Source organism: Typopeltis vanoorti, chromosome 2 (genome assembly GCF_054136105.1).
Source record: "Typopeltis vanoorti isolate ZY-2024b chromosome 2, IOZ_Tvanoo_1.0, whole genome shotgun sequence".
Classification (NCBI taxonomy): Eukaryota; Metazoa; Arthropoda; class Arachnida; order Uropygi; family Thelyphonidae; genus Typopeltis; species Typopeltis vanoorti.
This window is the reverse complement of record NC_143550.1, coordinates 4944858-4957168: the sequence shown is the minus strand read 5'-3', so window position 1 is coordinate 4957168 and position 12311 is coordinate 4944858. Positions and strand designations below refer to the sequence as shown.

The 12311-nt window shown below is 36.4% G+C and overlaps 1 protein-coding gene across 3 annotated transcripts in view; it reads right to left on the bottom strand.

The window, feature by feature from the left end:
* Positions 1–12311, bottom strand: part of LOC150108794 (uncharacterized) — a 499758-nt gene that overhangs the window by 412621 nt on the left and 74826 nt on the right. For all 3 annotated transcript variants that reach the window (XM_090403276.1, XM_090403284.1, XM_090403293.1), the window contains exon 4: positions 5584–5703. In XM_090403276.1, the coding sequence (XP_090259402.1) occupies positions 5584–5703 (120 nt within the window). The remainder of the gene's footprint in view (positions 1–5583; positions 5704–12311) is intronic.

Genomic DNA, 12311 nt, shown 5'->3' with positions numbered 1-12311 from the left:
ATTCCATTCACTGACAATTCTCCATGTAAAAAATCTACTCCTCACACCTCTTTTCACCACACCTTGACATAACTTCCAGGGATGACATCTTGTTCTTCCCCTATCACCTTCTACTCTTTTTATAATCCCCTCTGAATTATTCTGATAAAATCATCTCACTAACTTAAATGTCTCCATCATATCACCTCTTTTCCTCCTATCTACCAAACTCTACAATCCACATTTCTTCATTGACTTAGTCACTTCATTGATGAGTGACTAAGACACTGTCTTAGTCACTCGTCTCTGGACCCTCTCTAATGTCTCCACATCACACTGAAATAAAGGTAACCAGATTTAAACATAATAGTCCAAGTGTGGTCTGACCGGTGCTTTATACAGTGGCACAACTTTTCTTTATCCCTACATGTTAGAGTACTTCTTATCATCACAGCATTATGATGTACAGCCTTTGTAACACTAGCAATATGGCCTCTAAACTTCAGTACAACCATCACTCCCAAATCTCTGATCTCATCCACTTATTTCTGCACTCCGAAATGCAACACCTTGCACTTATTGCTATTAAAAACTACAACCCCCACTCCTTTGTCCAAGTAAAAAAGTCTATTAAAATCTTCCTGAAGAGAATTAACATCAACAAACAACTGAGGATCTCCAGTCAGTCCACAAGATATATCGTTTACAAACAAGTTAACAACAGCAAGCCCAAGAACAGAACCCTGGGGCACACCACTGGTTACCCTCCTTTCTTCAGACACTGCTCCATAATATACAACTTACTGGTTTCATTTTCAGAGAGCCAATCTCTGATCCATTAAACCAATATACTATCTATTCCCATCCTCTGCAGCTTGTATACCAACTTATCATGTGGTAATCTACCAAATGTTTTTGTCCAAGAATACCATTGTCTATGATTCTCCCTTATCTAACACTTGTCACCTTATAAAATGCAAGTAAATTACTAAAACAGGACCTACCCATTACAAATCCATGCTGGTCATCATAAAGAATGCTATGTCCATCAACCCAATTCTGTATTCTACCTTACCAATCTCTCAAACACTTGACCACAAACGCAGTTATTCAGACTGGCCTATAGTTGGAGCTTCTGCCTTAGAACCATGCTTATGGAGTGATACTATTTTGCCTTCTTCCCACTCCATAGGAACCCTGCCCACTGCAGGAATTTCATTAAATAACCAGGTCAAGGACATAACCAACTGTGGTGCACATTCCTTAAGAATATGTAGTGATATGCAGTGCCGGCTTGTGGCTTGAAATCGTAGGGGTGCTGCAACTTTCAAAATATACATACACACTGTAAGTACAGTGTATAGGTGTTTGGATAAAATATCAAAATTATGGTAAAAATTTAAAAATATATTGTTTATTATCAATAAAATTACATAGTTTGGTATAATTCAAAATTACTTAAAAATAAAATATATTCTTCTTGTTTTGTTTCATGAAAAAATATTGTTTATTATTGATAAAATTATACAGTTTAGTATAATTCAAAATTACTTTAAAATAATATCCATTCCTTCAATTGTAATTAAAGGAATGGATTTACAATTTTTGGACATTACAATTAAATCCTTTAATTGTAATGTCCAAATATATAAAGATATGGAGTAAACACGATAAGCACTACGAACACATTACTACTGGCACAAACTGCACATAAACAACAGTGGAACTGCGTGATGGACAGTGCGCATTACGCTAATAGCTCACATCTCACTATGACGTGCATATGCTTGTGCCCATAGCAATATGACACTGTGGTAAACACAGTGCTGCTAGCATCCTTCGCCCTCCTCAGTGCTACAAGATGGATTTTTATTATTTTTTATACAAAATCAGAGAATTGTATAGGATTGTTGATGATAAAATTAAATATTATAAGCAAATATAAATAAATTAATAAATATATTTATATATCGAAAAAATTGGGGGTGCTGCAGTGCCTATGCACGAGCCGCCCCTGGTTATATGTCATCCATTCCCACAGTCTTATTAATATCTAACCCAACCAAAATCTGATACACCTCTGTTTCTATCATTTCCAATTCTCCTAATACTTGCCTCTCTTCTACATATTGCATGGCATCATTTACACCAGTATGATATATACGCTGATAAAGTGCTTCTTCAATATTATTATTATTATTCAGGCCTCCATGGAGTCAAAAGACTCATCACAGGAGGTCCTTCCTAGGAAACACAAAGTCTATCAAGACTCATCACGGGAGGTACCTTCTAGGAAACACAAAGTCTATCATACCACTCTTTAAACTCATTGACCATTCTCACTCTCACCACTCTATCAGGGAATGCATTCCAAAGCTCTATCCACCCCACATGCAAAGAAACACTTCTCACCCCTCTTGCTCACAGTTTCCTTCCGTAACTTCCAGGGATGGCCCCTTGTCATCACTCCTTCCCGCTGTTCAACCAAGCGAAAGAACTTCCCAGTGTCAACCATGTAACCACCTCTCAACAGTTTAAGTCTCAATCATATCACCTCTCCTTCTATCCACCAAACTCTGCAGTCCACATTCCCTCAGCCGATCCTCATAATTAACATTTACAGTCCTGAAATCATCTTTGTTATACGTCTTTGTACCGTTTCCACAGTTAATTTATCTTATGCAAATCCTGGTGACCAAATCTGAGAACAATAGTCTAAGTGTGGTCTGATCAGGGTCTTATACAACGGAATGATAACTCTTTTATCATTCATGAGGTCAGTGTCCTCATTATTGCAGCAATCCTCTGTGTTACCTTCACTACCTTTGCAATATGTCCCCTGAATTTCAGGTTTCTATCAATCATCAACCCCCAGATCTCTTATCTCCCCCTACTTCCTCCAGTTTAACTCCTTTCATAGAGTATGCAGCGTCCCATCGTTGTGTCCCAAACCTCAAGACCTTATATTTTGCTGCATTAAACTGACACCCCCCATTCATTTGCCCATCTATCAAGCTTATTCAAATCCTCTTGCAGGGCTACCACATCTGCACTATTACTAATAACCCTTCCCAGCTTCGCATCATCCGCAAACAACTGAATATCCCCGTTGCAATCCACAGACAATGTCACTGATATAAAGGTTAAACAATATAGGTCCCAGTACTGAGCCCTGTGGAACCCCACTTGTAAACCTTCTGCCTTTTTGATATTGCTCCACCATACACAACTCTCTGATACCTATCGGACAGCCAATCCTGAATCCAATCTGACATCCAGACCCATGTGCTGCAACTTGAATATCAGCTTATCGTGTGGCACCCTTGCAAATGCCTTTGCTAAGTCTAGGAAAATGGCGGTATATGCCTTTCCTTCATCTAATGCTCTTGTAACTTCATCATAAAAGGCTAGCATATTGCTAAAACAAGAGCGTCCCTTCACAAATCCATGTTGACTCTCACAGATAACATTATCCTCATCTGCCCAGTGCTGTATTCGGTCCCTCACTACTTTCTCCAAGATCTTACTAACTATTGATGACACACAAACTGGCCTATAATTAGACACTTACAGTCTGCTACTGCCCTTATGCAATGACACTATCTTACCTTCCTTCCATTCCATGGACACCTTTCCCACAGTCAGACTTTCATTGAAAAGCCAGGTCAATGGAACTGTCAGTTCCTTAGCACATTCTCTCAAAACTCGTGGTGAAATACCATCCATCCAGCTTTACTAACGACAACACTGAACAAACTGTTTGACATCACTATGAAGTCCTAGCCAAAACTAGTGTTCTTTAATACACTGGTTTTAATGCTTTACCAAATCCTATGTAATCCGCTAAACTAGTTGAATAATACTCATCATCCATGGAGTCATTTTATATTTTGCTACTACTCTGTAATTAGTTATTACATCGTTATCTCTTATGTAGAGTATTCCTTCTGAACTCAATCTGGCTAGATTAAAAAGTACAAAGTCATCAAGTATCAATCCTTCTTGTGTCATTATATATATATAGGTCCCCTAAATGGATCTTCCTGCTGAGCAATCTTTATGGAATTAGTGGCAGTATAACAACACTTTTAAGTTCTAAAAATTAAATGGATAGGAAGTACACTGATGAAATTTGTGTACTTTCTCATCTTCCTCATTTGTGTATTTGCTCATAAGGAATATCTCTTTTGGAGACCTATATATTTAATGACTCGAGAAGGATTCTGTATAACATCTGTATTTAGTATATGAATATAGATGCTCTGCAACCTACAGGACAGGAAGATGAAGTTCAGAAGACCTACTGTAAAAGTAAACAGAATAATTCAAAGTATCACTTGGATGATAAAGAACACACTGACAAGGATAGATAAAGGGGTTATTATCTCTCTCTCTCTCTTTTCAAGGCTTTGATACAGTCATATCTGGACTATTCTGCATGCACAATAAGAACTCCACATGCTTGGCAACTTCCCAGAACAAGACTGCCTGGTCACTCTCCCCAACAGGAGGATGAATATACCTTGGTTCTGGATACATCTTCTGATGCTATTATCAGATCCAACATCCTCAAAGCTCTTGTCCCCCTCTATAACATGTTGTTTCATGTAATTATCCTTTAGCAAATGAAAAAATCCCACTTCCATCTTGCTATGTCCCCTTTCCTCCCTCCAATCAATGTCCCCATAGTTAAATTCTCCCATAATAATTGTACGACCTACACTCATTGTGCTGATTGCTGATACACTGCATCTATATCTTCCTGTGAACTCCCCTGGAGCGGCACCCAAGAACATGTTTTGTTCTATTTACCTCTATCTCACACCAGACAGCTTCAAATGAACCATCTCCCTCAAACCTAATATCCTCTTTAACTTCACATTTTGTTGGTTTTAATTCTGTAGCTATCATCAGCAATACCCCACCTCCTGTCCTGTTCCTTCTATCCTTCCTGAAAATAGAATACCCTTTACATTCTATCTCTGTAACTATATCATTCTCAGTCAACCAGGTCTCTGTGATACCTATAATTTTTGGTCAAGTTGAGCTTACCAATGCCAAAAACTCTTCATCCTTATTCCTGATAATTCTTGCATTCGTGCACATTTCAACATCCTTTTGTGCCCATAATTTCACAGGTCTCCAATTTTAATGGATTGGTAATGACATTTCACAAGGTAACTTGTGAAATGCATACATTGCATACTCATTACTGTACTCCTGCTCATTTATCACAGGGGGGTGGGGGTGACCAGAAACATGCTAGATTTCATCCTCCCTAATATCTTTAGTTTCCCTGGTTTTACACTGTCACAAAAAAAAAAAAAAAAAAAAAAAAGCAAGGGGAATCACTCTTGAAAATTGTACAGAAGTGTGTTAACAAGGATACGAGGTCAATTTCTGTTTGGCAGATTATGAATGTCAGAGAGTGGATTTAAGAGGTGGTGTGATGGGCACTGCGTGAATAATGGTTAGTGTGTGTTTCCTGCATTGATGTTTCAGACTGTATGGAGATGCCTATATATTAATAATAATTAAAATAAAATGATATTGCTCTTGAACAAATTCTTGCCAAAGAATTTATTATAAATATACAGATCTTACCTTTTCATAACTTTTTATTTGTTGTATAGAGTCCTCTCCTTTTGAAGATTTTCTTATTTCTTCAAGTTCTCTAGACTTTTTTTCTAGATCATCTTTTGTGGCACACGAAAATTCATTTACCTGTTTAAAGAGAACTATACTACTGAGAGGAAATGATATTTTTATAAACAATAATTTTAAATAAACACAGAATGTTATAATACTCCTTTCAAAATATTTTCCAGTCCTGTAACTGATGATAGGTCTGCATATGATCATGGATTCAGTGTATAATGATCATAATAGGATAACATCCGAGTTGGACAAAGGAACTGGCTACACAGTGGTACTTCTGGATTTTGCTAAGGCTTTTGACAGGATACCCCATAGAACACTGTTATGCAAATTGGAGCAGATGGGAATGGATATTAAATTGGTGATATGGATAGGAGAATGGCTCAGGGAGAGATACCATAAGGTGGTGTATGGAGGAGCCGAGTCCAGAATGAGGCAGGTGACCAGTGGTGTGCCTCAGGGCTCTGTACTTGGGCCAATGTTGTTTAATTTGTATATAAATGATATAGGAAACGGCTTAAAGGGAGATATTCAGTTGTTTGCTGATGATGCAAAGTTGTGTAGTGCAATAAAAAATCAAGCTGATGTTGAAAGTTTGCAGGAGGATTTAAATAAGCTGGTAAAATGGGCAAAAGAAAATGGATGTCAGTTCAATGTGGAAAAGTGTAAAGTCATGCATTTTGGGATTAAAAGATTACCAGCTGTGTACTACATCGATGGAAAGGTACTCCAAGAGATTGATGAGGCTAGTGACTTAATGGTGTTGGTAGATAGGGAGATGAAGTTCAGAGGACACATTGCTAAGGTGTCCAAGATTGCACATAGGATTACTTGGTTGTTGAGGAACACACTGACATCCAGAGATAAAGAGGTTATTATTCCCCTTTATAAAGCATTGATACTTCCACATTTGGATTACTGTGCTCAGGTCTGGTCACCTGGATTCCTTGGAGATGAGGAGGCTGTGGAGAGGGTTCAGAGAAGAGTGACCAAGTTGGTGAGTGATATAAAAAATGCTCCCTACATTGATAGATTGAGAGCTTGTGGATTGCAGAGATTGGTTGATAGGCAAAGAAGAGGGGATATGATAGAAACATTCAAATTACTAAAAGGTTTTTATAGGATTGATGCAGGGGAAATGTTTCAGCTGTGTGATAGTGATGGAAGAACAAGAGGTCATCTGTGGAAATTAAAGAAGAGTGTGGTTAACAAAGGTGTCAGAACAAGGTTTTTTGCCTGGAGGGTGGTGAATGAGTGGAATTCATTGCCTGACTTAGTTGTGAGCTCTTCGTCTGTAAATGAATTCAAGAAGAGATATGACAGATATTGTTTTGCTAGTTTGGGTCTCCCGCGATGAGTCTACTGACTCCATGGAGATACCCGTAATAATAATAATAATAATAATAATAATAATTATTAGTGCCTTTTCTTTGTGGCCATTTAAAAAACCAGAGTACTTGTGTAAGGCTGATAGCAAGAGTGAATGGCAGTGAAAAAGAGAAAGTACAACTGACAAGAAGATAACAAGTGGAATAGCAGTGAGAAAGTGATTCAAGACATGAAAGTAAAGTTAGTGAAGATGAGGCAACAGATGAAATGTATACAGAATGAAATGAGAACTGTAGAAATGCATGGAAGAGTGAGGAAGAATGGAATATAAGATGACCACTGAAATTGGTAATGAAATTCAATAGTCGTTCTATGGAGATTTGATTATTAGATGTGTGGTGAATAATGAAAAGGTGCACAACATTTGTTTTTCTGGAGGAAGAATAAGCATGAGACATAGGATATGAAGAGTAAATGAGCAAAAGAGTTGGTCATTGTAGGAACAAATGATTTGGTTGGGAACAAGGAGAATGTGGGAATGGATATCAGGTGGTTGTTGAGGAGAGCAAAAGATAATAGTGTGGTGGGAAAGGCAGCCAGTATGTTGACCTGGTATGACAGTGATGAGTTGTGACAGTGAACAAAAATTATGAATAGTATGCTAGCAAGGCTGTGTGCAGAGAAAGGAGGCAGTTTGTGAATTTATGGAATGATTTTGGAGAATGGAATTGTATGAGAGAGAGACAGACTACACTTAAGTGGTTTTGGTGTAAATCAACTGGAGGAATCTGATGAAAAGGAGAGTAATGACTGTAGTGAACAGAAAATCTGATGATGTAAGAAGTGATATGGAAGAATGAGAGTGTGAATGAGAAGAAAGAAGAGAATGAGATAGAAACATCACAAGACAGGGAAATGCGGAAAGTTAGGGTGGACAGGAAGATGCTGTATGAGAAGTATATATATTTGATACAGAAATAAATGCGCAAGCAGACAAAAAAAGGATTGGGATGACCTGAAATGTGGGGGGGGGAAGCATATGAGTATTGGAAGGGGATGTGGCCAGGGAAAGAGAGAAATGGCCAGGGAGAGATATGGAGGAGTCGCACCTGAGAAGTAATGCTGGTGGGAATTGTTATAGAAGTAGAAATGTGCTATTACAAAAGTTAGAATTACGCAAAATAAAAAGAACAAAACTGTTTCATTGATCAAGTTCATTCACAAAAACTGTCGAAGTAAGTGAGACATGGATCATATCCTGATTAGATGGTTCAGCATGATATTTTCCATGCAGGACAGAAAGGGAGGGGAGGGGAGAAGTGCTTCGGATGATAGAAGAGGAGTTATGCCCATCTAAGGTGGAAATTCAAGGAGCAAATAGTGGAAGTGGTTTTCAGGCAGTGTAGTGTAAGGCAGAGATGAACAGGATGAAATATTTATGTGGATGTTGCTATAGACTTAGAGATGTGGAGGTGGTGAGAAGGAAATGCATAGCAATTAGCCTAGCAAATAAGAAAAGAGTTATCATTATGGGAAGTTTTAATTATGATAATATATATACATTGGAATGAAGTGATGACATCTGAGAGTAAAAAGAACGAATGCCTCAAGTTTCTGAGGAACAACTACCTTAGTGCAGTACATATTAGAGGGCACATAAGTATTAAGGATCTTGAATGTAATCTCATCACATTATGTTATTATAAATGCGGTGTTTTAAATTTTCCTCTGGCTGGTGAGTCACCATTGTGGCTAGCCATTATGAGGACTTCTGAGAAAGCAAAAAGAGATATATGTGGAACTATAAGGCTAGTGATTATGAAAAGCATAGGATACAGTTTGAATGAGGGACTGGATGGAAAAAAAAAATTAATGCTACTTGGGTCTTACTCAAGAACTATCTGCCAGAGGCAACGTCTGAATATTCCAAAGGTGTCAAGAGGTTAAATTAAGTAGGTGTGAAAGATATGAATAAAGAGATTAGGCATGCAATCCAAAAGAAGAATACATTATGGAAGCAGCAAAAGTTGAATAGTAATATTCAGCTGCATGAGGAGTAAAGAGCAGGAAAGAGGAAAGTGACTCACTTTGTAAGGAAAGCAAAAGTGCAGAATTAGCAGCAATTAATTAATGAGGAAAAAAAAACAGGTAGATCTTTTGATACATGGTAAGTAGAAGAAAGAATGATTATGGATAATGGTTATTGAAAATGGTAGAATGATAACCACTGAGGAGAGTTATAGTTGACATATTACATAAACAGTGCATACAGGTATTTTGCCCTCATAAATGTCATGTATGCAGACCATGAGTGCAGTGAAAAGGCAGAAGGAAGGACTGATAGTGAATTAAAAGAACGTATATGGAGAATTTTGTAAACTTCATGTTAATAAACTTTTGGGAAGGTATTAGAAGCATACTCCCACAATTGAGAAAGCCATCATATTAGGTATACAGAATAATGAAACAATGCTAAGGATATCAGAAACTAGTCATTAAATGTAACAAAAACTCCATAAATGTCCACCATCCCTATGTAATCTCAGAGAGTTGGAAGCTCCACAAAATGCAAATTAACCAAGATTCCCACCAACAGAAAGCAACACAGAAAATCTGATGCAAATATAAAGCCGAAGTGTCATAGACTCCACTTTGCCCATGAGCTCTGAATAAGCTGAAACAGCTCACACCCCATACTCCTGTTTTTTTATGTTTTATCTTAATTCTTTATCTTCTCTTTTTTTAAAAAAAAAAAAAAATTTGTAGTTCATCCTGGATATGATATCATTATGAAATTACTGTATGTATTTTTTGGTTTTTAGTCCTTATATTTTTATTGCTATTTTAACTCCCCTTTTTTGGAAAAAAGTTCTAATGTATTTATTCAAATGACAGTCATAGATGGTTTATAGTTCATTATTCATGGTTTTTTAATGGTTTAAAGTTCACATATACTTTTTTTATCAATATACTTCTGATGCCATTCCATAAAAAGTTCTTGAGGATTCTATAAAGGTATGTCAAAAATTATTCCTTTTATATTACTTTTCTTTTAATTTATATTAGAGATATATTAGAGAATACTTCTCTTTCAGAGAAGCCAGGAAGAATTTAGTTTTTGAAATAGATGGAAAGAAACTTATAAGTCAATGTAGTCTCGCGATTTTCAATGGCAGTTCTTTATCCTAATTTATCTTTTAATTTATGTTTTAAAAAGAGATAAACCCAATAATGTCAACACTTAAATTGCAAGCACATGAAAACATAAGCTATCAACTGTAGGAGAATAACTCCATCTGCAACTATTAGGATTCAAACAAATAAATTTAAATAATAACAATTTTATGAAACATACGAATGACAAATACTACTTAGGATGATTTCCCAATACTGGGAAAGTTCAAACAATAATTTTTGTTGAAGTTCAGACTGTGAATGTAGGCTTCACAACTTTCTTTATATAATCTTTCAAGAAAAAAATAGCTTTTGTGTAGGACTTTAATTTTATTCCAACAAATTCGGTGTGGCTGGCCAAACAGACTCTTGAAATAATATATCCTCTTGATGTTCTTCTAGATGAATCTGAGATGAACAACCTATCTGTCCATACTAATGAAGGCCACATAAACAAGGAATCATGTAAACACCAGGATAAGAAAGAGGAGAATACTTCTCTTTCAGAGAAGCCAGGAAGAATTTAGTTTTTGAAATAGATGGAAAGAAACTTATAAGTCAATGTAGCGAAGAAGTCTTGCAATTTTCAATGGCAGTTCTTTATCCTATGTTCTTTATCTGCTTTCTTTTTTCTTCTTGGTTCCCTTGTTCTCTGTCTAATCCTCTCTCTTATATGCCTATCCTGACCTTGTGAATTATGTGATTAGGTCTTTTAGCACTTGTCACATAGACACTGCCCACTTCTTCACCCTGGGCTCAGCTCTTTGAAACAACTATCAGAGTGTCATAATTTGCTTGATTGTAGAAAAATTAATTTCCTTTGATATAGAGCCAAAAGTTTTTAATTACTTTCCAGTAAACAAGCAGTCAATTTCAACAAATGTCCATACTAGGTTTCATGCATCTTTCTAATCCACTTGTAACACTGCAATAACACTGTTGAAAAAATAACTTAACACGATAATCACAGTAATTGACTTTAATGAAATAAAGGTAAAAATATTTCATACTGAAATTAACAGTACATTTTTACATTATTTTTACAGTAATGCCACGAGTACCTTTAAAGAATAACACTGTTGGTCATGTGCTATTGTCTTTATATTCAAAGTAGTCCCACTACAAAGTGACCTTGGCTCAAGAATATAAATGGTTAATTTGAAAGCAATCTTAATTAAATACATATTTTGTTTAACTTAAATTTATCAAATAGTAATGTAACTCACAATGCTGCACCAATTTACAAATCACCATTGGATGCCTAAGAGCATTTCTGCAGTACTAAATTAAAACAAAAGTTTTGTGCATTAGCCAGCATAAATATTTTTCTAAGTGAAGCATCTATTTGTATTTTATAGTTTAATTTGAACACTTGTACAAAATCAAATCAAAGTGTGTTAAAACTACAAAATCTTCGAGATAAACTTTTATATTTTCTATTCTATTTCATTAAAGAAATAGAGTGAGAAATCATTAAAGAAATTGTGAAGCACCAAATAGATTTCATGACCTGTAGTTTAAGAAACACAGGAAGGAAGGGGGGGGGGGGGAGACATATACTATATATTAGTAAAGGGTTCTTACCAGATTAATGTGGATGAAATTTTTCACAGGATGGAAAGGAAACAGGGAAGATAAAGAGGCCATTCAAATCTGTATAGAGAGGGTGTGTGTGAACAAAATGAGAGGTATAGATTTTTTGCATGGAGAGTGGTGATCAGAGGAAGGAAATGGATTGATACACCTACTAAGAGATAATTATTTAAGGCAGCATGTGACTGAGGGGACTTGGGCACAAAAGTATTGGACCTGCTCATAGAATAAGAAGAGCTATTCATAAACAAAGCGGCATATTGCGTCCGATTGGTGAAAGTGGCATTTGGTTGAGATTGTAAAACATGAGAAATATTCTATCAGGAACCAGTATATGTGGAACTACAAGGTAGGTGATTATGACAAGCTTAAGAGAAAGCTTAAATCTGTGCCATGGCATCAAACCAGGGTAAGGATGTTAGTAAGAATCTTATTAACATCTTACTGTAAGATGTTAGTAAGTAAAGATGCATGGGAGATAGTTAAGTTTCAGCTCAGGTAGAGTTCCAAGGGATTGGAAAGAGGACAAAATAATTTCCTTCCATAAGGGTGGTTCTAAGACCAACCAGTAACTTAGG